General features: G+C 36.7%; 3 protein-coding genes across 7 annotated transcripts in view; 1 reads left to right on the top strand and 2 right to left on the bottom strand.

Annotated features, from left to right (window-relative positions):
* Window positions 1–6,807, bottom strand: part of LOC306856537 (protein polybromo-1-like) — a 28,559-nt gene extending 21,752 nt beyond the window's left edge. For 3 of the 4 annotated variants that reach the window (XM_079395882.1, XM_079395884.1, XM_079395885.1), the window contains exons 1-9: window positions 6,670–6,807; window positions 4,544–4,691; window positions 4,237–4,334; window positions 3,974–4,121; window positions 3,161–3,307; window positions 2,899–3,009; window positions 2,747–2,815; window positions 2,554–2,652; window positions 2,371–2,456 (exon numbers count right to left, since the gene is read on the bottom strand). In XM_079395882.1, coding sequence (XP_079252008.1) covers window positions 2,371–2,456; window positions 2,554–2,652; window positions 2,747–2,815; window positions 2,899–3,009; window positions 3,161–3,307; window positions 3,974–4,121; window positions 4,237–4,334; window positions 4,544–4,691; window positions 6,670–6,719 — 956 coding nt within the window. In that variant the 5' untranslated portion in view covers window positions 6,720–6,807. Of the gene's footprint in view, window positions 1–2,370; window positions 2,457–2,553; window positions 2,653–2,746; window positions 2,816–2,898; window positions 3,010–3,160; window positions 3,308–3,973; window positions 4,122–4,236; window positions 4,335–4,543; window positions 4,692–6,341; window positions 6,525–6,669 lie in introns of all 4 variants that reach the window. The other variant, XM_079395883.1, reaches the window with a different exon arrangement.
* On the top strand, window positions 6,594–19,018 carry LOC306856538 (guanine nucleotide-binding protein-like 3). Of its 2 annotated transcripts, XM_079395886.1 has the most exons (15): window positions 6,594–6,882; window positions 7,031–7,089; window positions 9,160–9,300; window positions 9,456–9,575; window positions 9,660–9,740; window positions 9,855–9,990; window positions 10,079–10,182; window positions 10,970–11,114; window positions 11,263–11,350; window positions 11,528–11,705; window positions 14,295–14,437; window positions 14,552–14,688; window positions 14,803–14,963; window positions 18,600–18,666; window positions 18,759–19,018. In XM_079395886.1, the coding sequence occupies exons 1-15, from the start codon at window positions 6,870–6,872 to the stop codon at window positions 18,860–18,862; spliced, it is 1,677 nt and encodes a 558-aa protein (XP_079252012.1). In that variant the 5' UTR covers window positions 6,594–6,869; the 3' UTR covers window positions 18,863–19,018. The 2 variants fall into 2 exon arrangements, 1 of the variants encoding a protein (XP_079252012.1); XR_013783029.1 differs by lacking the exons at window positions 18,600–18,666; window positions 18,759–19,018 and adding an exon at window positions 18,103–18,400 and having other exon boundaries at window positions 6,814–6,882; window positions 14,803–16,293.
* Window positions 19,010–25,303, bottom strand: LOC306856539 (glycosyltransferase 8 domain-containing protein 1-like). Its single transcript, XM_079395887.1, has 10 exons — window positions 25,156–25,303; window positions 24,902–24,946; window positions 22,434–22,532; window positions 22,141–22,351; window positions 21,951–22,059; window positions 21,770–21,854; window positions 20,731–20,843; window positions 20,233–20,399; window positions 19,959–20,071; window positions 19,010–19,874 (listed from the first exon to the last, which is right to left on the bottom strand). Exons 2-10 carry the CDS (start codon window positions 24,915–24,917, stop codon window positions 19,690–19,692), a joined length of 1,098 nt encoding a protein of 365 aa, XP_079252013.1. The 5' UTR covers window positions 24,918–24,946; window positions 25,156–25,303; the 3' UTR covers window positions 19,010–19,689.
* Between the last annotated feature and the right edge of the window lie 428 nt (window positions 25,304–25,731).

Genomic DNA, 25,731 nt, shown 5'->3' with positions numbered 1-25,731 from the left:
CCAAGACAGTGATATCATTTGGTAAAACCGTGACACTGTTATATATAGTATGACACTGAAAAATACTTCAAAGAATACCATGGTATCATAATGTTACATGCCTAAAAAAGCTGGTAACACAATGCTGCTTTTTGGTACTTTTTATAGTATTTTTACTGAAGTGAAATGTAACAATAGACAGGCATGAGATCAGATGGTAACACAATGCAGCTTATTGTAAAACTTTATTGTTTGGAATTCGTCTTCATCATCCTTTTGGACTAAAAGTTACAATCTTATGTAAATACAATCTAATTTTTTCTTTTCATTTTGCATTTTTGCATTGTAGTGCTGTAAGTTTTTTCATTAAATTATTATTATTAAAGCTTATTGTTTAATATCTGTTATACAACCTGAATTCCGGAAATGTTTGGATGTTTTTTAAATTTGAATAAAATGAAAACTAAAAGAATTTCAAATCAGATGAGCCAATATTTTATTCACAATAGAACATAGATAACATAACAAATGTTTAAACTGAGAAATTGTACAATTTTATGCTCAAAATGAGCCTGCTATAGGTCTCAAAATAGTTGGGACGGGGCATGTTTACCATGGTGTAGGATCTCTTCTTCTTTTCAAAACAGTTTGAAGACGTCTGGGAATCGAGGTTATGAGTTTCTGGAGTTTTGGTGTTGGAATTTGATCCCATTCTTGCCTGATATAGGTTTCCAGCTGCTGAAGAGTTTGTGGCCATCTTTGACTAATTTTTCGTTTAATGATGGGCCAAATGTTCTCTATAGTTGAAAGATCTGGACTGCAGGCAAGCCAGTTCAGCACCCGAATTCTTCTACTACGAAGCCATGCTGTTGTAATAGCTGCAGTATGTGGTTTTGCATTGTCTTGCTGAAATGCACAAGGCCTTCCCTGAAATAGACGTCATCTGGAGGGGAGCATATGTTGCTCTAAAACCTTTATATACCTTTCAGTATTCATAGTGCCTTCCAAAACATGCAAGCTGCCCATACCGTATGCACTTATGTACCCCCATACCATCAGAGATGCTGGCTTTTGAACTGAACGCTGATGACACGCTGGAAGGTCTCCCTCCTCTTTAGCCCGGAGGACACAGCATCCATGATTTCCAACAAGAATGTCAAATTTGGACTCGTCTGACCATAGAACACTTTTCCACTTTGAAACAGTCCATTTTAAATGAGCCTTGGCCCTCAGGACACGACGACACTTCTGGGCCATGATCATATATGGCTTCCTTTTTGCATGATAGAGCTTTAGTTGGCATCTGCAGATGGCACGGCGGATTGTGTTTACCGACAGTGGTTTCTGGAAGTATTCCTGGGCCCATTTAGTGATGTCAATGACAGAATCATGCCGATGAGTGATGCAGTGTCGTCTGAGGTCCGAAGACCACGGGCATCCAACAAAGGTCTTCGGCCTTGTCCCTTAAGCACAGAGATTTCTCCAGTTTCTGTGAATCTTTTGATGATGTTATGCACTGTAGATGATGAGATTTGCAAAGCCTTTGCAATTTAACGTTGAGGAACATTGTTTTTAAAGTATTCCACAATCTTTTTATGCACTCTCTCACAGATTGGAGAGCCTCTGCCCATCTTTAGTTCTGAGAGACTCTGCCTCTCTAAGACATCCCTTTTATAGCTAATCATGTTACAGACCTGATGTCAATTAACTTAATTAGTTGCTAGATGTTCTCCCAGCTGAATCTTTTCAAAATGTATTGCTTTTTCAGCCCTTTGTTGCCCCCGTGCCAACTTTTTGGAGACCCATAGCAGGCATCAAATTTGAAATGAACTCATTTAGTGGAAAAAAGTGGAAAATTTCTCCGTTTAAACATTTGTTATGTTCTCTATGTTCTATTGTGAATAAAATATTGGCTCATGTGATTTGAAAGTCTTTTAGTTTTTATTTCATTCAAATTTAAAAAATGTCCCAACATTTCCGGAATTCGGGTTGTAAAACCCTAATTAAACACACCTGAAGCAGCTAATCAAGCTCTTACTAGGCATACTAGAAACTTCCATGCAGGTGTGTTGAGGCAAGTTGGAGCTAAACTCTGCAGGGCACTGGCCCTCCAGGACCGAGTTTAGACAGCCCGGTACTATACTATATTACATTATATATACGTATATATATATATATATATATATATATATATATAACTAACAAATTGTAGTAAAACGTTATATGTTATGTTATACATAACTTATCCTGATGCTGAAAACATATTTGATATAATTCAATAATAATTATGGATACTAAATATTATATTATATTGTAAATTGACTTAAGCTAATATATCTAGCTAAAAAAATTAATGTGTTATGGTAACATGAAATCCATAACATAATTTACCTGATCCTGATGCTGCTTTTAATAGGTTCAGAATGTTCAAGCTCCAGTTTTCTCTGTGAAAAAATCTTTTTGATGGTGTTTGCATCCTGAAAATTCATAAATATGAATATAAATATAAGTCTAAGATATAAATATTTATATAAATTGTATGTAAAAATAAATAGAATGTCAGAGACACATTACTTTAAATACTTGTGATCCGGGTTCATTGTAGGTTTTGGCATTTTTGACTAACAAGTCAATGTCTTTAGCCATATGGTTTACACTTTTATAGTAGCCCATCTACAGACAAAAAGAAACAAGCTTCAGTGTAAATTGATAATAAATGGCAATATTGTATATGCTGTAATAAAACATGATCATAATAACAAGATACCTGAATTCGTTGTGCAATGGTCTTCAGATCTATCGGTTCTTTAATAATTGCATAATAATCTGGATATTGCTGAAAAAGAATGTTTAAATGAATTATAATAATAACAATATGATATGTTTGTGTATGTGCTGAAATGAAATTGAGAGAACCACCACTTTAGAGGGAAGTCTCTGGAAAAGTTCACTAATGAGACGCCCATGTTCTGTGCACGTCAACACAGCATCCAGAAGCTGCCCAAGAACTTCCTTAAGGCTCGAGATAGACTGTAAAAACAAAGCAAACCAAAATGATTTGTCTGGACATATCTAAAAAAAAACACATTAGTACAGTTCCAAAGCATGCCTGTCATGAGGTGTAGGAAAAATACTGAGAAAGGCGGATGGAGAATGACAGACAAGATCTGGGGTTTCTGACCTCCTCTTCTGTGGCACCTCCAGGGTTTTCCTGTGAGTCATCATCGTCATCGTCTTCATCATAGTCCCCTCGCTGCACAAACTCATTTTTGGTGCGAATATACAGGTCCCACAGTTTACAAGCAGCTCTGTACTCCGGAGTTTCTGGCTGCACAGGAAAAAAAAGTTTCCGCTTTTTTTAATGCAAGAAACATCAATATCTGGTCACACTTTATTTTAAGGTCCAATTCTCACCATTAACAATCCATTAATTACAACTTTTGCCTAAATAAACTCTTAATTTGCTGCTTATTAATAGTTAGTAAGGTAGTTGTTGTCACACTATTTGGACTTGCTGTTGTGTTTCCCTGTTCTCCCTCCTTGTTTCAGTACCTTGACCTGTTTTCCCCTTGATTACCTGAGTTAGTTCACCTGTGTCTAGTTAATTTAGTCATTAGTTCCTTTTGTATAAAGTCTGCCCGTTCAGTTCTTGGAGTTGCCGGTTATTAATGTGGATTTGCTTTTGGATTGAACAATTTTTGGATTGTGGACTGAACAATTCTTCTTCGTCGTGCGCTTTAACTAGCTTAAGCTTTCTATGACGGTTGTTAAGTTTAGGTATTGGGTAGGATAATGGATGTAGAATATGGTCATGCAGAATGTGCTTTATAAGTACTAATAAACAGCCAATATGTTAATAATTGGCATGCTAATAAGCAACTACTTAATAGCAAGAATTGGTCCCTATACTAAAGTGTTACCCAATATCTCAATGATACTTCATTGGTGCAATAATTAAAACAGATTATATTTTAAATATAAGATATATACACACTTTGTAGTACGTCTTGGCATTGTTGAATAAAAGTTGAAAATCAGCTGTGAGCTGCTCAACATCATCATACTCCTCCATCTTCAGCTTCTGCTGGATTTTCATCATGTCAATGGGCTGAGACACCACATCATAGTAATCCGGCTGGTTCCTGTAGGGAAGCCTTATCTGTGTTATCCATTATGACGTTAAAGCTAGAGTTTTGGTTTAAGTTTTAGTTGACTGTAAGCTGGTTAAGGACCAGAAATCTCTAATGTGTGACTGACCTTCTCTTTGGTGCTCTGATGAAGAGTTCACACAGCATCCTGCCCTGATCATCCTTATAGTCTCTGATAGTGTTGTACAACTCGTGACACACAGCAATCTGTAAGGAAAAACTTACTGAATGACACACTATAACAAATATCATCTGCAATTTTCCTAAAGCAGACTGTGAAGTCATTTAATCTGTGAGAGCAGGAACAGGAGAGCCATTATATAACTTACATTTCTGTATAAAACATGAGGACAAATGTGTTAATATGCACTTATTAATGTCAGATACATTAAATACATGAACTCAATCGAACTCACGGGGTCAACAGTGGGGATGTTTGTGGTTCTTCTCCTCTTCCGACTGGTTGAAGGTATGGGTGTGGTCTGGCTGTCCTCAAAATCTCCTCCGCTCACACTGCTGGATGGAGAAGTGGCTCTCCGTCGCTTTGAGCCCATTGTAAAAGCCCTTCACATAGAAAAAGGATATAATAATTCAAATAGTTAATATTCATTCAAATGGAAGCTTATTTTTAAGAATGATCATTAAATATATTTCATAAATTATTATTACTGTTGTCAGCAGTGATACTAGTACTCTAATACAGAGGTACAGTATTTGTGGCAACTAGACATTCATGTGCTGAAGGGCTGTTCTTACAAACAACGAAACACCATCATAACTACACTATATATATATATAAAAAAAAAAAAATCAGCTGTGGTTGCCAAAATAATTCAGAAAAATACAGTAAAAATTTAAACACATTTACTGTAATTTACAAAATAAAATTATTACATTTTAAATTGGTATATCTTTTCTGTAACCTTTTCAGCTGAATTATCTGCCGAAGGCCTGCTTTTGTACTCTTTATACTAAAAACCTCTATATTAACACAGGTGGTCGAGAGAAAGCCACATCACAATCAAAGTTCATCACAAGTAGCTTTTCTACAATAATATAGAAGGTGCAGTTTCATATAAACAAATACTAAACACCAACATGGTAACACACAACACTAAAACAATGCATTTTACATGAATTAACATTACCATTAAAACCTAATACACATAACTGAAAACACAAACTATAACCACAATTATTTAAATAAAATACAGTTCAATTTGAGCTGTCACAGGGAATTCTGGGAATATCAGAGATCCACTTTTACATCGTAAATTATGAGATGACTGGTTCTTTTTCACTTCAACAAACTGTATATTTAACGGTATCTTACTGTAAGGTTAGATCTATTAGTTTTTCACTGTATACAGTAAGGGAATTTAGCATTAACCAATTAACATTTTCTACAGCATTGTCACAGTCTTTTACAATTAACATTTATATCATTATTTTACAGATACAGTTGTGGTAATCTTAGCCAATACTGTTAGCTAAAATCAAATATAATCTATAAATAGTTCATAATAGTAACTATTATTATAGTAACTGATATTTAGGTTGAAACTATGCTTATCACGGGTAAACCAACACAAACAAATTCTCAAATGATTAATTATTAACATAATCATTAACTAAAGGATTATTGTTGCCTTTGTCATGAATTAACAGTAAGCTTGTTAGAGTAATCCTACAGTACAGTAATACTTTTCATTACTATTAACCAACAGAATTATTATGCCTAGACACTTAGCAGTGTCGTTTTTACAAAAATGTGCTATGGTAGCCATAATTCATAGTTACCTCAATACGTAAACAAAAACAAAACCTCTGGTTACATACAATGGTCATTACTGTCACAAAAATATAAATAAGCCAAAAAATAAAAATGAGATAAACAAAATCCTGATTTAAAGACTTCTTATATATTTATAAATGCAATGTTTATTTACTAATATTAGAGGAAAAGCTTAGGGGTCCAACAGGAAATCATTTTCAAATCTAGTATTTAAATAAGTATTTTATAGGCCTACAATCGAGTATTATTGATGCAGCAGTAATCATGTTAAGAGTCGTACGCTAATGCTTGTTAATGCCAGCTTACTAACAGCATTAGTGGTATAAGTTAACTAAATATTCAAGATATCCAATTTTGAAACAGTGTGCAGAAATAAAAAAACACAAGAAGCTGCGTATAAACACCGCTTCTGCACAAACCTGATTTTTATTATGCTGTAATTAGCATCTCGTACATGAGTGATGTGCATTTATTATGACGATAAGTGATAATGACCACTGCACTTCAACAGTGTTAGCTGGGTTGTGCGGGAATCAGTGGTTTGCAGGGCGATGATGATGATGATGATGAAGGTGGGACCGCTGTGTGTCTGCAGACACAAGCTGTGTGACACATGCATCAGCACAGGCGGATAAAAACAAAGACACACACACACACACGCATGCAACACTCTGCATGATGATGCTCGCGGGCTATTATAGCATGAGCAGCAGACAATACACAACGCGCGCCAGCTGCAGGCCTTACCGTCCGTGTCTGATCAGCTGTCTCTGAGAGCTGTCTGAGGACTGACACATTCAACACGAACGCTGATCGATTTATTAAATAAAACCGAGATGAAAAAATTTAACCCTTTACGCCGCGAATTAAAGCGGAAGCGGAAGTGAGGAATAGAGACACGTGCTGCGCTGTGTGCGAGAGGAGCGCGTGCTAGAGCAACGACAGACATGAAGAGACCAAGTGAGTATATAATCTCGAACAAATCTCGTTATTTACACGATCTAACTATACACACACAACGGAAATCGTTATATTTACCAGTTGCTCGTTATAAGGACGTAATAAAGTAGTCAAACACACTGAGAAAACCCACGTGTCTGTTTTGTAGAGTTGAAGAAGGCGAGCAAGCGTCTAACATGCGCCAAACGCTTCAAAATACAAAAGAAGGTAAGAGGTTTTAACTGTTTATGCGCAATATGGAAGTGAATGGAGGCTTTGGTTCCGACCTAGTTGTTGTCAGCAAATTAGAGCTTAATATCACTAATAAAATAGTACTATGGTGTACAGAGGAGGTTTAGTAAATGCCTAATGCTTATATGTAACGTTATTGTGTATCCAAGTTCCAATGTCATTATGTGTTAATTAATGTTTATTTTATGAATTAATGTTCCTTTTCATAAAACTAAAAACTGTATGATTAGTCTCTCCATGTTCCACTTTCAGTGTGTTACTGTTTTGTAAGTTACTTATATGTAGTAAAACTAATGCAAGTTACAGGTTTGTTTGTCTGTTATTGGGATATGCCAATATTAAAATGATGGATGATATTAAAGGTGTTATTGGCAACATTATTTCAGTATTAAAATGTAGTACTGTCTTGCTTAAAATATGAAAATCCATTATTTCAAATTCTACAAAATGCATTACAGCTTTATGATGTACTGTATTCATAAAATCATTAGAGATTCAACATATTACATTTAACTTAGTAGTGTTAGTAAGTTATTACTGTAACTGTATTGTACTATAATGCACTGCATTAAGTCATTTAACTGTACAAATAGGACTTGGAAATAACAATGCACAATTATAAATGTGACCCTGGACCATAAAACCAGTCTTGTGTCAATTTTTCGAAATTGAGATTTATGCATAATCTGAAAGCTGAATAAATAAGCTTTCCGTTGATGTATGGTTTGTTAGGATCGGACAATATTTGTGACCCTGAACCACAAAAGCAGTCTTAAGTCGCTGGGGTATAATTTGTAGCAATAGCCAAAAATATATTGTAATGCTCAAAATTATAGATTTTTCTTTTATGCCAAAAATCATTAGGATATTAAGTAAAGATCATGTTCCATGAAGATATTTTGTAAAATTCTTACATAACTTAATTTTTGATTAGTAATATGCATTGCTAAGAACTTCATTTGAACAACTTTAAAGGAGGTTTTCTCAATATTTAGATTTTTTTTGCACCCTCAGATTCCAGATTTTCAAATAGTTGTATCTCAGCCAAATGTTGTCCGATACATCAGAAAACCATACATCAATGGAAAGCTTCAGATGATGTATAAATCTCAATTTTGAAAAATTGACACTCAAGACTGGTTTTGTGGTCCTGGGTCACATTTGGCCGAGATGCAACTATTTAAAAATCTGGAATCTGGGGGTGCAAAAAAAAATCAAAATATTGAGAAATCGCCTTTAAAATTGTCCAAATGAAGTCCTTAGCAATGCATATTACTAATCAAACATTAAGTTTTGATATATTTATGGTGAGAAATTTACTAAATATCTTAATGGAACATGATCTTTATTATATTATATTATTAATATCCGAATGATTTTTGGCATAAAAGAAAAATTGATAATTTTGACCCATACAATGTATTGTTGGCTATTGCTACAAATATACCCCAGCGACTTAAGACTGGTTTTGTCCAGGGTCACATATATGATATCAGTTTATTAAAATATCTATAATATAAACCCATATCAAATGTGGTTTTGATAGTCTATATTGTGCATATCTGTCTTACACTGTTATGCTTATGTACTCAACCATGCAAAATTTGGGGACAGTAATAAACTTTATTTATTTTTCAGCAAGGATGCACTCAATTGATCAAATTGGAAATAAGGACTTCTACATTGTTACAAAAAAAATATATATTTCAAAAATTCTGTTCTGAATATTCATCAAAGAACCCTGAAAAAAATGCATCACTTTTCCCACAAATATGATGATAAATGTTTCTTAAGCAGCAAATTATCATTATTAGAATGAAGTCTGACATGACATAAATTCAGCTTTGCCTTCAAAGGAATTAAGTTATTTAACATTGTAACGATTTCACAATATTACAGTATAACACACAGTAGTGTGTCTTTAAAGTGCTCTGAAAAGTGTCCCAAATGCCTCGGGTATCAAAATATATTACTATTTATTTATTAATGTTCTTAATATTATTTAGTTCTGGCTGTTATTACACGCTTCTTTTTCTCCATTGTAAGGTTCGGGAGCACAACCGTAAAGTACGGAAAGAGGCAAAGAAGAAAGGGATAAGCCGAAAACCAAAGAAAGATATTGGTGTACCGAACAGTGCTCCTTTTAAAGAGGAAGTGCTTCGAGAAGCTGAGCAGAGAAAACAGGAGGTATGATCCCTACCAAAACCACAGACACTGCAAAACCCTGGAAATCAAACTGCATTTTTCCATTTTACATATATACCAAACACTGTGAAGTCCATATGTTACTGAAACATTCGCTGTCACATTAAACTGATGTTCATTGTGTGTTGGTCTTAAAGCTTGAAACTCTGAAAGAGCAAAACAAGATTGTAAAACAGCAAGAAAGAGCTGCAAAGAGGAAAAAAGAGAAGGATACAGAGAGTGCCGGAGACGGACCTGCAACCAAGAAGGCTAAAAAGGTAAGATGGGCGTAGAAATGGTTACTATAGAAGTGACTCGCTGGCTGTAGCTACCCTAATGCTAACTTTATTGTTCATTTGCAGGTGGCAAAAGCTAAAGAAGCAAAGGCTGCACTAATTAAACAGAAAAGCGCTAAGACATTCAAATGCTGTGAGCTGAACAAGGCAAGTTGACAAACGCATAATGTGGCCAGCACTTGACAATAATATACTCCTGAATCTGTGATGAATCTCTAGCTTGACCAGGTTAATCTTTCATTGGATTGAATTATTGTGCAGGTGATTGAGGAATCTGATGTGATAGTGGAGGTTTTGGATGCCAGAGATCCTCTGGGCTACCGCTGTCCTCAGCTGGAGGAGACCGTCCTGAAACATGAGGGAAAGAAACATCTCTTGTTCATATTGAACAAAATAGGTAGAGAGCAGTTTGTATTGCCTTACACTTCATGTCATCCAGTTATCAAGATGGAAAATGCTTATTAAAGTCTGTTTTTACTCCCTAGACCTTGTTCCTAAAGATAGTGTAGAGAAATGGCTCCGGTATCTTGAAGCTGAGTGTCCTACTTTTCTCTTCAAAGCATCAATGCAGATACAGGACAGAACTGTGGTATGTATATGTGGTTCCACAATGCAGCTCATTCCCAAATTATAAATGTTGGATGGGTATTTAATCTATCCACACTTGATCAGATACTACTATTTAAAAGTTTAGGGTCGGTAAGATTGTATGTTTTTGAAAGGAATCTCTTATTCTCACCAATGCTGCTTTTATTTGAACAGAAATAATTAAAAACAGTGCTGACGTTAAATATTATGACAGTCGAAATAACTAATTTATTCCTGTGATGGCAAAGCTGAGTTTTCCAGTCTTCAGTGTCACATGATCTTCAGAAATTAATCTAATATGCTGATTTGCTGCTTAAAAAAAACATTAAAATGTTAACATTTGGAAATGTGTGCTGCTCAGCATTTAATATGGAAGATTTTGCATATTGCTGAAGAAAAGTATTAATTTCATGACGACAAACAAACTACTGACCCCATATACAATTTATATATATATATATATATATATATATATAATAAAAATATGGATATATGAGCAAAATACATTTGCACAAAAAAATTTGAAAAATTATTATACTAAAAATATACTTAAAGGTATCAATGTTTAAGGGTTTGTAGGCATTCTTGCTCTTCAAAAAAAATGTATTACCTTTTGTAAGCAGCAACATCAATTATGTCAGTATCGTGAGCCACAGTTTTTATTGCCAGTTTGATGACCCAAGATTTAATTTTTAATAAGCTTTAGTACGGGGGAAAAAACAACAATAACAAAAAGATGGATTTCAAAGATGGGCAGATGTTCTCATCTCATGAGATCTATTTTACAGCAACAGAGGAAGCAGAGAGGAATTAATCCAGTTCTGGATCACAGCAGAGCAGCTTCATGTTTTGGAAGAGACAGTCTCCTACAGACACTTACTGACTTTGCTAACAAGAAGGATGCTGAGACCATGCTTAAAGTTGGTGTTGTCGGTAAGATTTCTTGTCATTTTTATGGACAACAGTAACCTAATGAAGCATTGCTAAAAGAAATAATCCAACTCTGAAATAATTTAGACTCTCTTGTGCATTTCTATTAAAAATTTTGATATTGAACCATCTGCGGTTGTCTTGACTGCAGGATTCCCTAATGTCGGAAAGAGCAGCATCATCAATAGTCTAAAGGAAGTCAGAGTGTGTCATGTTGGTGTAGAGAGAGGAATGACCAGGTAAAGCCTGACTATTTTGTGTCCTTGCACATGTGAATTTGAAGCATGATGAACCGTATTGGACTGACCAAAGCATGAAGTCTTCCATCAATCCAACACTGAGCTTCATATCCCACAATGCATTTCTGCCGCAGGGCATTGAGCTATAGCCTCAATAACACTCTTTCCCCCATACAGATGTAAGCAGGAAGTGCATATTACTAAGAAGCTGAAGATGATCGACAGTCCAGGGATTGTGGCGGCCTCCAGTAACCCAGGAGATGTGATGGCCCTCAGGAGCCTGCAGGTGGAGGAGAAGGAGGAGAGTCCACTGGAAGCGGTCAGGACTCTGCTGAAACAGTGTAATCAGCAGCATGTAAGGAACACCACTGCTCATGCCATCTAAACTGGAGATTTGTGGTTTAAGTTCAAGTCTGTTAGTTCACCCAAAAATGGAAATTCTGTCATTTACTCATCCCCATGATGTTCCAAACCCGTATGAGTTTCTTCTACTTATTTTGAAGATAAGGATAACCAAAGAGTTAATAGACCCCACTGACTTATACAGTATGGAAGTGTATAGTGTAGGATAGTGTATAGTGCAGGGGTGGTCTGGAGAGGTCCTGGTCCTGGAGAGCCGCAGCCCTGCAGAGTTCAGCTCCAAACCTAATAAAGTTTTTTCAGGTGAGTATAAACCAGGCTCTGCTCCCAAAGAGCTTGCATTGAAAGCGCCTCTCTCACTCTCTTCACTTGATCAGAAATCTTACTCCTGCTGCACTGTGAGGCGGCTCTGCAGCGCGCGCTTTATGCATGGAGCAGTCGAGCAGAGCAGACCATGCACTGGCACAAATGTGACCACGTCAAATTTTAACTCTCACATAGCCTAACTATCGGTATCAGCCGATATCATTCTGAATAATCGTCTACCGGTATCAGCAGAGAAACTCCGTATCGGTGCATCTCTAATCTAAATGTATGCTATGGGTGTGCGATATATTGTCTGCGATAATATCGTAATTGTTGTTTTAACGATGTGCAATTTGACATCGAGTATTTTGCAAAAACAAAACACCTACGGAGTGCATGCATATATTACGTGATGAAGTCTAGTGGGTTAAACAGTGCATGTGCGCATTTAAAGAGTGTTCATGATTCAGTCTATTAAAAGGCATTAAGAAAGATCACCAAATTCAAGATATGAAACTAAGAAATTAATTTTTATATTAACATATTAAGGCAAAATGACTGGAAAAGTGTAAGCAGTTTAAAAACGTTTCTATAACTTTCACAGAAGAAATCTGCCTTTAAACTTGAAGGAAATAAAAATTAGAAAATTATCTTGATAATTATCGATATTTACATGCATACATATATATATATATATATATATATATATATATATATATATACACACACACACACGCATGCATACATACATACATACACACACGCATGCATACATACAGTGGTGTGAAAAAGTGTTGGCCCCCTTCCTGATTTATTTTTTATTTATTTTTTTGCATGTTTGTCACACTTTAATGTTTCAGATCAAACAAATTTAAATATTAATCAAAGATAACACAAGTAAACACAACATGCAGTTTTTGAATGAAGTTTTTTATTATGAAGGGAAAACAAAATCCAAACCCACATGGCCCTGTATGAAAAAGTGCTTGCCCCCTAAACCTAATAACTGGTTGGGCCACCCTTAGCAGCAACAACTGCTATCAAGCGTTTGTGATAACTTGCAATGAGTCTGTTACAGCGCTGTGGAGGAATTTTGGCCCACTCATCTTGGCAGAATTGTTGTAATTCAGCCACATTGGAGGGTTTTCGAGCATGAACCATCTTTTTAAGGTCATGCCACAGCATCTCAATAGGATTCAGGTCAGGACTTTGACTAGGCCACTCCAAAGTCTTCATTTTGTTTTTCTTCAGCCATTCAGAGGTGGATTTGCTGGTGTGTTTTGGATCATTGTCCTGCTGCAGAACCCAAGTTCGCTTCAGCTTGAGGTCACAAACAGATGGCCGGATATTGTCCTTCAGGATTTTTTGGTAGACAGCTGAATTCATGGTTCCATTTATCACAGCGGTTTTCGTCTTGGAACTCTGTCATGCAGGCCATTTTTGCCCAGTCTCTTTCTTATGGTGGAGTCATGAACACTGACCTTAACTGAGGCATGTGAGGCCTGCAGTTCTTTAGATGTTGTTGTGGGGTCTTTTGTGATCTCTTGGATGAGTCGTCGCTGCGCTCTTGGGGTAATTTTGGTCGGCGGCCACTCCTGGGAAGGTTCACCACTGTTCCATGTTTTCTCCATTTGTGGATAATGGCTCTCACTGTGGTTCGCTGGAGTCCCAAAGCTTTAGAAATGGCTTTATAACCTTTTCCAGACTGATAGATCTCAATCACTTTTTCACACAGGGCCATGTGGGTTTGCATTTTGTTTTCCCTTCATTTAAAAACTGCATGTTGTGTTTGCTTGTGTTATCTTTGATTAATATTTAAATTTGTTTGACCTGAAATATTAAAGTGTGATGACACATGCAATAAAAAAAAAATCAGGAAGGCGGCCAACGCTTTTTCACACCACTGTGTATGTATGTGTATATTTTTATTTATATATATATATATATATATATATATAAAAAAAATATAATTGTTTTTTCTGCCATTATCACCCAGCTCTATTTCATATTCTCTTGATTTGGTTACAAAGGAAATGGCTAGAATTGAATGATTTTGAACGCATCAACATCGCTTATGTCCACAGTATAAAACATCAGGTATTCTGGTTTGTGATGTAATTGATCAGGCAGTTTCTAAAACTGAGGGGAATTTCATAGAATGTATTAGAACTTTAACAATGAAAATACTTTATTTAATTCAGTTTACTGTATTTTTAAGGAGGTTAATTTCTGTTTAACCTCATATAAATAAGACTATCTTCTCTCATGTCTGTTTCAGATAATGTTACAGTATAATGTCCCAGACTACAGAAACTCCTTAGAGTTCTTGACCACCTTTGCCAAGAAACGAGGCTTCCTGCAGAAAGGAGGCATTCCAAACACAGAGCTGGCAGCCATGACATTCCTCAACGACTGGACAGGGTCAGTTTCAGATTATGTTCATCATACCTTCAGAATGTGATGCTGAAATAAGTTACTGGTAAACTTCTGCTCTTTAGCCTCTGTCTTCCTAAGCTTTGTGTGATGTTGTTTTAGGCCAAAACTGAGTTACCACAGTAGAGCTCCGGAGCACCAGGGCCTCCCCTCATACCTCACTGATGCCATCGTGACTGAACTGAGGTCATGTTTGGATATGGATGTAGTGAGGAAGGGCAACAAGAATGTTATGAAGGGTACGTCTCAGATTGGAATGATTTGATCCATTAATGGTTACGGTTTATTGAACCAATCAGATCAGTTTTGTTATTTTATGTTGTGGAAATTAAACAGTGTGTACCTGTCCTCAGGTGTGCGATTCCCCAACCTAGCAAGCAGTATAAGTTTTAACGCAAGGGGCCCCACCACTGGTGTGCTGAATGTCAGTGAGCTACCTAAAGAGACCATAACAATCACGGCACCAACAGAAGCAAATGAGAAGGAAATGGATGGAACCATCAACACAGAAGAGGTACTTCCTATGAGAGACTAGGAATCATTCAGTAATGATGCTTTACACTTCTGTCATCAGAGACAATGAGAAATGATGAGTTTGTTGTTCACATAAGTCTTTGATGACCTTCTAATCCAACTCTGATCTCACTCTGACAGAAACTCCAGTAGATTTGATATTCACAAACCATATGTGAGACCAACTTCATTGTTTCACAGAATGCACATTGAAAGTTCAGTGCAACTTAAGATCTGTCATGCCGTTAATTACTACAGAAAATGACTGGCTTGTTGCAGTACGTAAAACTCATGTTTAGAGTAATGCCTTTACAGTACTCCAAAGCGTTCAATTTGGATAAATGTTCAACACAGTTTTAAAAGTGTAGCCACAAGAGATTTAATATGTTGACATGAGATTAGTTTGATGTGCTAAATTATATCCAATATTTTCAGCTATTTCCATGTCCACTAGGGCCAAAAAATTAAGGTTTGTTAGAAGTTTTGATGGAGCTGGTATTGTGTGACTCCTAGTTGAGGGTTCCAAGTCGTCTTTTATTTCCTGAAGCAAATTAAAAATGGCAAACGATATGTTCAGATAATGTGTTCTTCTGGCATTCAAAATAAATTAATACGTGTGGAAGAAAATCCTCTCCGTTTACACCCTCCGTTCTCTGCGGTGCCTCCTCCTAGCAACTGTAATTGCAGCCATTTCAAGCCCAAAATAGTTTTTGGGTGTTAAATAATGGCACAAATGCCAGTAATTTGACGAGCGCAAACGTTAGTAAATTGCATTGCGTGATTCATTTAAAAAAACTACTCCACTCTCCTCCCATAAATTTTGGGTCTGAAAGGGAAACCCCTACAAATACATATTCAATAAGGTGAGTGGTAAAAATAACCATGCCTTTTCAGCGCTAATTCAGGCGTGTCTGTAGTAAATCCTGACAGTACTATTTTAACACACAAAGATGGTTTGTGCTGGTGCACGCTGTTAGTAAAGCTGGCCCCTAATGTCTGTGTAAGCCTTTTAACTTTGAATTGTATTCAAATAAAGACCATCAACTCTACCGTGCGACTCCACCGGGCAGGGACACCGACCGGCAAGGGATAGAAGTATCGCTTTTATTTTAGTTTTTTCATTTATATGTTTATTATTGAAATGTTGTTATATGCATGTCAATTTTATTTAATTTCTTTATTTTCTTAAATATGTGGGTATATAGTATTTATAGAGTTGTAACTTTTAGTTTTAGTTACTTTTTCTTATTTGTAAGTCACTTTGGACAAAAGCGTCTGCTAAATGACATAAGTATTTGGCATATACAGTGCCCTCCATAAGTATTTGAACAGTAAAGACAAATTGCTCTGTTGGCTGTGGAGTCAAGACATTTACAAATATGATTAAAATATGAATATGAGACAAAACTACAGAATGTCACATTTTATTATTGGGTGATTCAACACAGATGTTTTACCAAATAAAAAGAACAGCACTTTTAGAGTTCATCCCTCTATCTGATGTGAGCATAAGTATTGGAGCAGTTGCCTCACAGGTCTTTCTAAGTGATCAGCTGTGTCCTGTTGCATTAATTCTTCAGATATTAAAAGCAGGGAATGTGTCGTATCAGTTATATCCATTACTTCTGTATTCTGAACCTTGCATTCGATGATAACACACACAAACCAGGATGAAGACGAGGGAGCTGACTCTGAGAGAAAAGCAAGCAATTTGGATGCTAAAAGAAAAGAGGAAGTCAATTAGAGCTCTAGCAAAAACAAAGGGCATGGAGAAATCAAGAGTTTGGAAACCACCAAGCAACCAACAACGACCTGATCGACTGAGAAAACAACAGTAGTTGATGACAGACAAATCATAAAAGCTGTGAAAATGAATCCTAAAAGACATGTCTGTAAAATCACCAATAACTTCCAGAAAGGAGGAAAAAAGGGAAAGGGGAAGTGGTGTGTGGCCAAATATGGTGAACCATTCTCGGAATTTGTGCTCTGGATTTAACCCATCCAAGTGTACACACAGTAGTGAACATGCATCCAGAGCCCGGGGAGCAGTTGGTGGTTTGGTGCCTTGCTCAAGGGTCTCACCTCAGTCGTGGTATTGAGGGTGGAGAGAGTGTTGGTTATTCACTTCCCCCACCTACAATCCCTGCCAGATCTTAGACTCGAACCCATGACCTTCGGCTTACAAGTCTGACTCTCTATCCATTAAGCCACGACTGCCTAATGCCCACGAAAGCTGGGGTGATGCTCTGACAATCTACTGTCCTCAGAGACTTTGACACAGAATTACAGATGCTACACAGCAAGATGCAAACCTCTGACCAGCACCAAAAATAGAAAGGCAAAAAAGCACAAAGGTGAGCCAGAAGAGTTTTGAAACTGTATTTATGGACCGATGAGACAAAGATTAACCTTTATCTAAGTGATGGAAAAGCAAAAATGTAGAGAAAAAAAGGGAACTGCAATGATCCCAAGCATACAGCCTCATCTGTAAAGCATGGTGGAGGTGGTGTCATGGCATGGGCATGCATGGCTGTCTCTGGAACAGGCCCTCTCAACTTTACTGATGACTTAATGTATGATGACAGTAGCAGAATGAATTTGGAAGGGTACAAAACCATCTTGCCTACCAATAATTCAAGAAAATGCCACCAGATTCATTGGGAAGTGCTTCATATTGCATCAGGACAATGACCCAAAACACCCTGCTAGTTCAGTCAAGGAATTTATAAGAGCAAAGAAATGGAAAGGCTTAGATTGCCCAAGTCAATCTCCAGATTTAAATCTGATTGAACATGAATTTCACCAGCTGGAGAGGAGAGTAAAGGCTGGGGAATGTATTTCAAAGGATGAGACCAAGAGTCTGGTGATGTTTATGGGTCACAGACTCACTGCTGTGATTGTGCATAAGGGATCTGCAACTAAATAATAGCTTTTAATCTTTTATATCTGCCTTATGTTCAACTGTCCCAATACTTATGCTCACATCAATGAGTGGGATGAACTCTAAAAGTGCTGTTCTGTTTATTTGGTAAAACGTGTATGTGTTGAAACGGCTAATAATAAAATGTGACATTCTGTAGTTTTGTCTCATATTCATCTTTTAATAATATTTGCAAATGTCTTTACTCCACAGCCAACAGAGCAATGTTGTCTTTCCTGCTTTTACTTATGGAGGGGACTGTATGTTTAAACCTCATTCAGAACTTGTATATAAAGATTATGCTGATACAAAAATAGTTTCTGTATTTCAAACCGTTTGGAATGTGTTGTCGCAAAGTCTTTCATTGTTTAAGTGGATTAAATGATTGGAGAAGTCTGATGTTTTTACCAGAAAAACAATCTATGACATTTTGATTAAACATTACGAGGTCAAACTTAAAAAAAAAAAACAAAAAAAAAACTTGCATTGATGAATCATTCACAATAACATGGATTTACAAAATAAAAAATTTACAAAAAATTCATTTCATGCCATCTGTAAATGTAATTGCGAATTTGTTTTTTTAACAAACTGAGTGACAAGTCTACAGTGTTTTGCGGTCCATAGAGCTGGTTTTGTCCCCAGCACATTATTTCAGTACTCTGAATTCAGTAAATGGCTGAGGTTGAATATTGATTGGCACACTTTGTTTTTCAGCCTGAGGTTGAATCCCAAGTTTCAACGGTGGTGACACAGATTCAGGAATCGACAAAAAAGAGAAAAGGTGTTTTTTTGTGATTTACTTATGAACTTCCTGTTTTTTTTATGTAACTGTCTTCTGACAATCTAAATTGTTTTGCCTTTTATCTTCTGTAGCCAAACCAGTTAAAAAAGTGAAGTTTGTCCCTGTCAACATTGACCTGACTTCAATGCAGCACAACAATGACGACGCATATGACTTCAACACAGATTTTGTGTAAAATTTCACCAGTATGTACAGATTTATATGGACAGAGGAATCGAATTGTGAAACTGCACTCAGTTGGAATGCACAATGTGTGATCTGTATGTATTAATGCATAATAAAATGTATTATTTAGTTGACTAAATAAAACTTAATACTCTTACATTGCATACAAAACTTATACTGCACTTTATTCAATACTTGGTTGGAACACTTTTTTCCTTTATGTACAAATTGGCATATTTTCCCCTTCGGGTTGAGGACAATGCTGAGTAACAGCTGATATGTGGGGAAAAAGAGTGAGCGAGAACAAAACAAACAAAAAACATGCATCCATAGAAATGTAACCCTGAACACAACACAAGGGGAAAGTGGTCCTGTAGTGTCATATACAGAAATTCTGAAATGTTAATTGTCACAGGTTTTTGTCTTAAGCCCTAAGCTCTAAAATACTTTATAATGAAAAACAAAGAGTGGGTCACAATTTCACCCAACAACAGTATTTGGAATCATACCGCTTGTTAAAAAAAATCTAGACACTTGCATGGATGTAACATACAAAATTAAGATTTTAAAAGCTGTACCATAAATGGTTTAGTGTTATTATTACTTTAGAATTAGACAGTGAATGCTGAGGTAGTGCATTGGTGTCGAATCTCATCTTTTGACTGTTGTTCTGTTCCAATGTTGGTCCCAGTTACTTGGGTACTCTTAGGTTTCATGAGGGCCCCATATTTTGCATCCAGCAACCTTTAAACATCCCCCAACAAAGTCAAATATCTGCACAAGAATCCCCCCCCCCCCCCCATCCCCCTTATTTTTTCATATAGCCCAAACCAGGGTTTATTTTTCCTCAGCGGGTCTCCGGATTGGGTGGAATTTACCTATGGGATCTGGAATGTACCAATTGTCCCAAATGTCAGAAAAAGAGGAGGCTCTTCCCCATGGTTTATAATGACCATTCCAATGGAGAAGTTTGGCAGCCTTCACAAATTGAGGCGAATACCGATTCCCAGCTCCTGTCACCCCTAGAAATATAAAAAATGTTGTTTGCTAAGAGATTTACAAAGGCGTATTACATTTATAAACCAGAGCCTTGATCATTTCCTTACCGAGGTGTCGGACGTGCCACATTGGATCAATGTTCGAGTGGTGCTTGTAGAATACAATGAGCATGGGCGGCGTTGTGATGCTGTCTGCTAAAGTCTTACTGTAAAGGTCCTCCCTAAAACAAAACAACCCCACAAAACCATTAACAGTCCTCAAAGACACTTAAAATTTGACTAAAGAGGGTTAGAACTGCCAACAGATTTGACAGTAGCTATCTTTAACATTTTTGTAATGACTGTTGTAGTTTCCAGTAACATAATACAGCAGAACACTAACTTGGCATTACGCTCCATCCAGAACTCAAGCTGGCTGGTGATATTCTGCTGCTTCCACTCGGTTAAGTTGGCCACAAAGACTCCAGGATTGAACGAGCAAGTGTTCGCTCTCATTCCAAGCTTCTTGATCGCCTCTTTTTTGAAGTCCAGAAAACCAATATAGCTGTTCTGCAGCATGTAAAAGAAATATGCAAATCCATGTAAATATATAAAATTGGTATGTAATACATGTTCTGAAAACTTGGTACGACCAAATTCTTATGAATAATTTCATACTGCTGTGACGGTATATAATTACAATATAGAAAATAAAATGATCAAAACTGATTAAAAAAAAACATATGGCTTAATTTGGATAATGAAAGAGTCCTGAAAAAACATTTTCATTTTCCTCCATGCATCTTCGTCATCCCACTCAGCTCTAATATTTTGATGAAGTTCTATGCACGGTGTGAATTCTGGAATACAGTCAGATGAAATCAGTACAGTACAATCACACCTGATTTCCAGCTCCTCTGACGATGCCTTTAGAGGACGCAGAGTCACAGTCCTCTGAGAAAGCTGCCGCATGTCCCAACTTAATACTGGTGTCGAAAAGTTCCCGAATGTCCCCTGAACCAGAGAAAAGATAGCAATCAATGCTCCTGTTACTTACTGTATTTTAATAGAAACTGCACACTGCCACACTATTCTATTTCTGCAGCATACAGTATGCATACTTCTACAGCAAGCAGATTTTCTATGCGCATTATAGAAAATCTGTACATAATTATACAGATGGCCTACTACGTGTAATACAATACAATGAACTTAACATTTTATTTCTAGTGTGACAAATTAACTGGCAGTAATTACAGCAGTAATTTTGAGCTTTTTATATACCAAATAACAATTTTATTTACCAATATAACTGGACACCACTTGCTGAATTAAAAATGTAATAAGGTCATTTGACAAGAAGGTTTATATATTTCCCGTTGATAATGGTGTACGGTTTAAAAAGATACACCACAAATAACTATTCTGTTTAATATAGTATAGCTGTATTTTTAAACCTCAGCAAACTTCCAAGGGAGATTTAAATTTACTTCAACTTTACTTTTTACATTTAAATTCACTTCAAATGTTTTGAAACAGGACAAAAAGAGCTTTCAAATAAAATTAAATTACTACAAATCTAGATATTTCTTTCTTTTTGTTCTTATTTCAGATATTTCTTAAGAATGTAGATATTTATGATTAAATCCAGCCCCAAACTTCTGGAAATCTTTCAGTAATTTTAATTCTATATTATTTTAAATCTTTTAATCTACGAGCAATCCTAATTCCTGTCAGTTTTGAATATGTGGGTCTGTCTAGAGGACAAAAAGGTTGAACCACTGCCTAATTAAATAATTACTAATTTATGACTCCACAAAGAGACATAAGCAAAAAATATATAAAAAATATTGATGCAAGGAAACATGGTTATGCCCCAATTGATAACTGATTAATGAGAATTTTGGAGTTTGTAAAAAATACAAACTATAAAACTTCACCTTGTACAATTACGTCATCATCCAGGTAAATAACTTTCTCTGCATCCGGCAAGAAAACCGGCAAGAAGAATCTGGCAAAGTTCAACTGGAAAAATAAGATACATACATAGTTATGATACACATTTTCCATTTTCACAACACCAAACACTACTTATAAACAGAAGCCCTTGCAATTGATTACCGGCTTCACTGCCTCCACCTTCTGAGGATCATTAGAAATCTTCCCTGTGAGGATCTTCGGATCAAATATGATAATTTTGTGATTCATGTCAGTCTTACTCAACCATGTTCTGGAATGAGAAATAATCATGTTATAAGTAATGAAGCATAATATTGTTTAATAAACCACTGTAATGCAATAACAGGTGTACCTAAGATGGACCACCGACTCATTTAGTGTCACTATATTGAATACTACATTGGCTTTGCTGTTGCGATAGATGCTGTTCATGGCGGTGACAGTAGCTCCCAGTCTCTCCTCTGGAGCGGTGATGACCACTGGAATCTCATCTCCTGTCCTGATGACCTTATGATCCAACAGGAAGTCAGCCTCAAAGGGCAGGACCATCCCAGGCACTGTGTCTGCAAAAGGAAAACCAGTCAGGTGTGACTTTACATGGTGCTAAAACACTTTAAAACGTCACTAGCATGAGCATATTCATACCTGAACTCTCTTGCTTGAGGAAATCATTGAGATTCAGCAGATTTCGATGCAATATAATTAAAAAGGCGATGACAAGCAGCACAAGAATAACCACATTCACTGGAAAAAAGAAGACGTCAAATATTTAAATTGATAGTTCACCCAAAAATGAAAATCATTTCATGTTCCAAACCTGTATGAGTTTCTACAGTTGACGGCAGCCATTGACTTCCATGGTATGGCAGAAAAAAGTATATTATACACACATACATATATATTAGTGCTGTCAATATATATACAGGTCCTTCTCAAAAAATTAGCATATTGTGATAAAGTTCATTATTTTCTGTAATGTACTGATAAACATTAGACTTTCATATATTTTAGATTCATTACACACAACTGAAGTAGTTCAAGCCTTTTATTGTTTTAATATTGATGATTTTGGCATACAGCTCATGAAAACCCAAAATTCCTATCTCAAAAAATTAGCATATCATGAAAAGGTTCTCTAAACGAGCTATTAACCTAATCATCTGAATCAACTAATTAACTCTAAACACCTGCAAAAGATTCCTGAGGCTTTTAAAAACTCCCAGCCTGGTTCATTACTCAAAACCGCAATCATGGGTAAGACTGCCGACCTGACTGCTGTCCAGAAGGCCATCATTGACACCCTCAAGCAAGAGGGTAAGACACAGAAAGAAATTTCTGAACGAATAGGCTGTTCCCAGAGTGCTGTATCAAGGCACCTCAGTGGGAAGTCTGTGGGAAGGAAAAAGTGTGGCAGAAAACGCAGCACAACGAGAAGAGGTGACCGGACCCTGAGGAAGATTGTGGAGAAGGACCGATTCCAGACCTTGGGGGACCTGCGGAAGCAGTGGACTGAGTCTGGAGTAGAAACATCCAGAGCCACCATGTACAGGCGTGTGCAGGAAATGGGCTACAGGTGCCGCATTCCCCAGGTCAAGCCACTTTTGAACCAGAAACAGCGGCAGAAGCGCCTGACCTGGGCTACAGAGAAGCAGCACTGGACTGTTGCTCAGTGGTCCAAAGCACTTTTTTCGGATGAAAGCAAATTTTGCATGTCATTCGGAAATCAAGGTGCCAGAGTCTGGAGGAAGACTGGGGAGAGGGAAATGCCAAAATGCCTGAAGTCCAGTGTCAAGTACCCACAGTCAGTGATGCTGGTGTTGGTCCACTGTGTTTTATCAAGGGCAGGGTCAATGCAGCTAGCTATCAGGAGATTTTGGAGCACTTCATGCTTCCATCTGCTGAAAAGCTTTATGGAGATGAAGATTTCATTTTTCAGCACGACCTGGCACCTGCTCACAGTGCCAAAACCACTGGTAAATGGTTTACTGACCATGGTATTACTGTGCTCAATTGGCCTGCCAACTCTCCTGACCTGAACCCCATAGAGAATCTGTGGGATATTGTGAAGAGAAAGTTGAGAGACGCAAGACCCAACACTCTGGATGAGCTTAAGGCCGCTATCGAAGCATCCTGGGCCTCCATAACACCTCAGCAGTGCCACAGGCTGATTGCCTCCATGCCACGCTGCATTGAAGCAGTCATTTCTGCAAAAGGATTCCCGACCAAGTATTGAGTGCATAACTGAACATAATTATTTGAAGGTTGACTTTTTTTGTATTAAAAACACTTTTCTTTTATTGGTCGGATGAAATATGCTAATTTTTTGAGATAGGAATTTTGGGTTTTCATGAGCTGTATGCCAAAATCATCAATATTAAAACAATAAAAGGCTTGAACTACTTCAGTTGTGTGTAATGAATCTAAAATATATGAAAGTCTAATGTTAATTAGTACATTACAGAAAATAATTAACTTTATCACAATATGCTAATTTTTTGAAAAGGACCTGTGTATATATATATATTAGTGCTGTCAAACAATGGCATCCAAAATAAAAGTTTTTGTTTACATTATATATGTATGTGTATATTTATTATGTATATATAAATACACATACAGTATATATTTTTTTAAATATTTGCGTTTATACATTTATATATTCACATTTCATATTCTTATATATAAATATATTTCATATATAAACAACACTTTTCTTAAATATACACATGCATGTGTTTGTATTATATATACATAACATGTTTGTATACTGTGTATATTTATTATGTAAACAAAAACTTATTTTGTATGCGATTAATCATTTGACAGGACTAATATATATATATATATATATATATATATAATGCTATGGAAGTCAATGGCTGGTTTGGCTCTCACTCTAGAAACTAAGGTTTGGAACAAGTGAAGGGTGGATAAACGATTAACTTTAATTTTTGAGTGAGCGAGTGAGTGTGTGTGTGTGTGTGTGTGTGTGTGAGAGAGAGTGTGTGTGAGCGTGAGAGCGAGTGTGAGTGTGTGAGAGAGTGTGAGTGTGCGTGTGTGAGAGTGAGTGCGTGTGTGTGTGTGTGTGTGTAACTGGTATAAGATATATTTACCTCTGCGTACAGTCATGGCACATCAACAGCACTTGAGTTTAAATTCTACATCAAAACAAACAGTAACATTAGTAAAACAGCATAGAAAACACCGTAAATGCGTATTTAACCGAGGGCTAACGTTAAGTGGAATATAACAGAAACATTTTGTGAAAGGAAAAATTCCTGCATACACAAACAAAATGCATTTTGGCAAAGAAGCAACTCCAAAACTGTTAACAACACAAAAGTGTGAAACCTGCCGGTGTACAAACCTTCGTTATAATGTCTGGACGCTCTTCGTCTAAAAACGCCAACTCAACATCAACAAGTCCAGCTACCCTTCAGTCCTGCAGAGAACAGCCACTGATACATATGCTACACTGATGCACAACAGCAGCGACTGAATCTTTTGAAAATCGTGTAAACTTTCATGCATTGACTCGTCTGCTTTTCTACTTCCAAAGACTGACAGCAGCAAGAGCCAATAGAATTCGAGTGAGGTCTTTGAACGAGCTTTTAATTGGCTTGACCTACAAAACGAACCGCCCCTTCACAGAACGAGTCACGAGTCTTTGAATATGACTCGGAGCTTCACTGAGTGGTTTCTTTCTCAATGTTATTATTTTATCAAACTTTTATTTTTTATTGTGTGCAACTGTTTTGTCAGTGTAAAAACCTTTACCACGCAGTCAAGAAAACAGAACAAAAAGACTCGTTTCGTTCATGATTCGGTGAATTGAAGTGAATGATTCATTGACTCGAATTCATGATTCATTGACTCGGATTCATGAATTCATTGGCTTGTCCTACTAGCGTAACGATGTAACCTACTGAAAGGGTCACAGAGT

This window comes from Barbus barbus (assembly GCF_936440315.1).
Source record: "Barbus barbus genome assembly, chromosome: 37".
NCBI classification, from domain to species: Eukaryota; Metazoa; Chordata; class Actinopteri; order Cypriniformes; family Cyprinidae; genus Barbus; species Barbus barbus.
The sequence above is the reverse complement of the archived record's forward strand: the minus strand, read 5'-3'. Positions and strand labels throughout refer to the sequence as shown.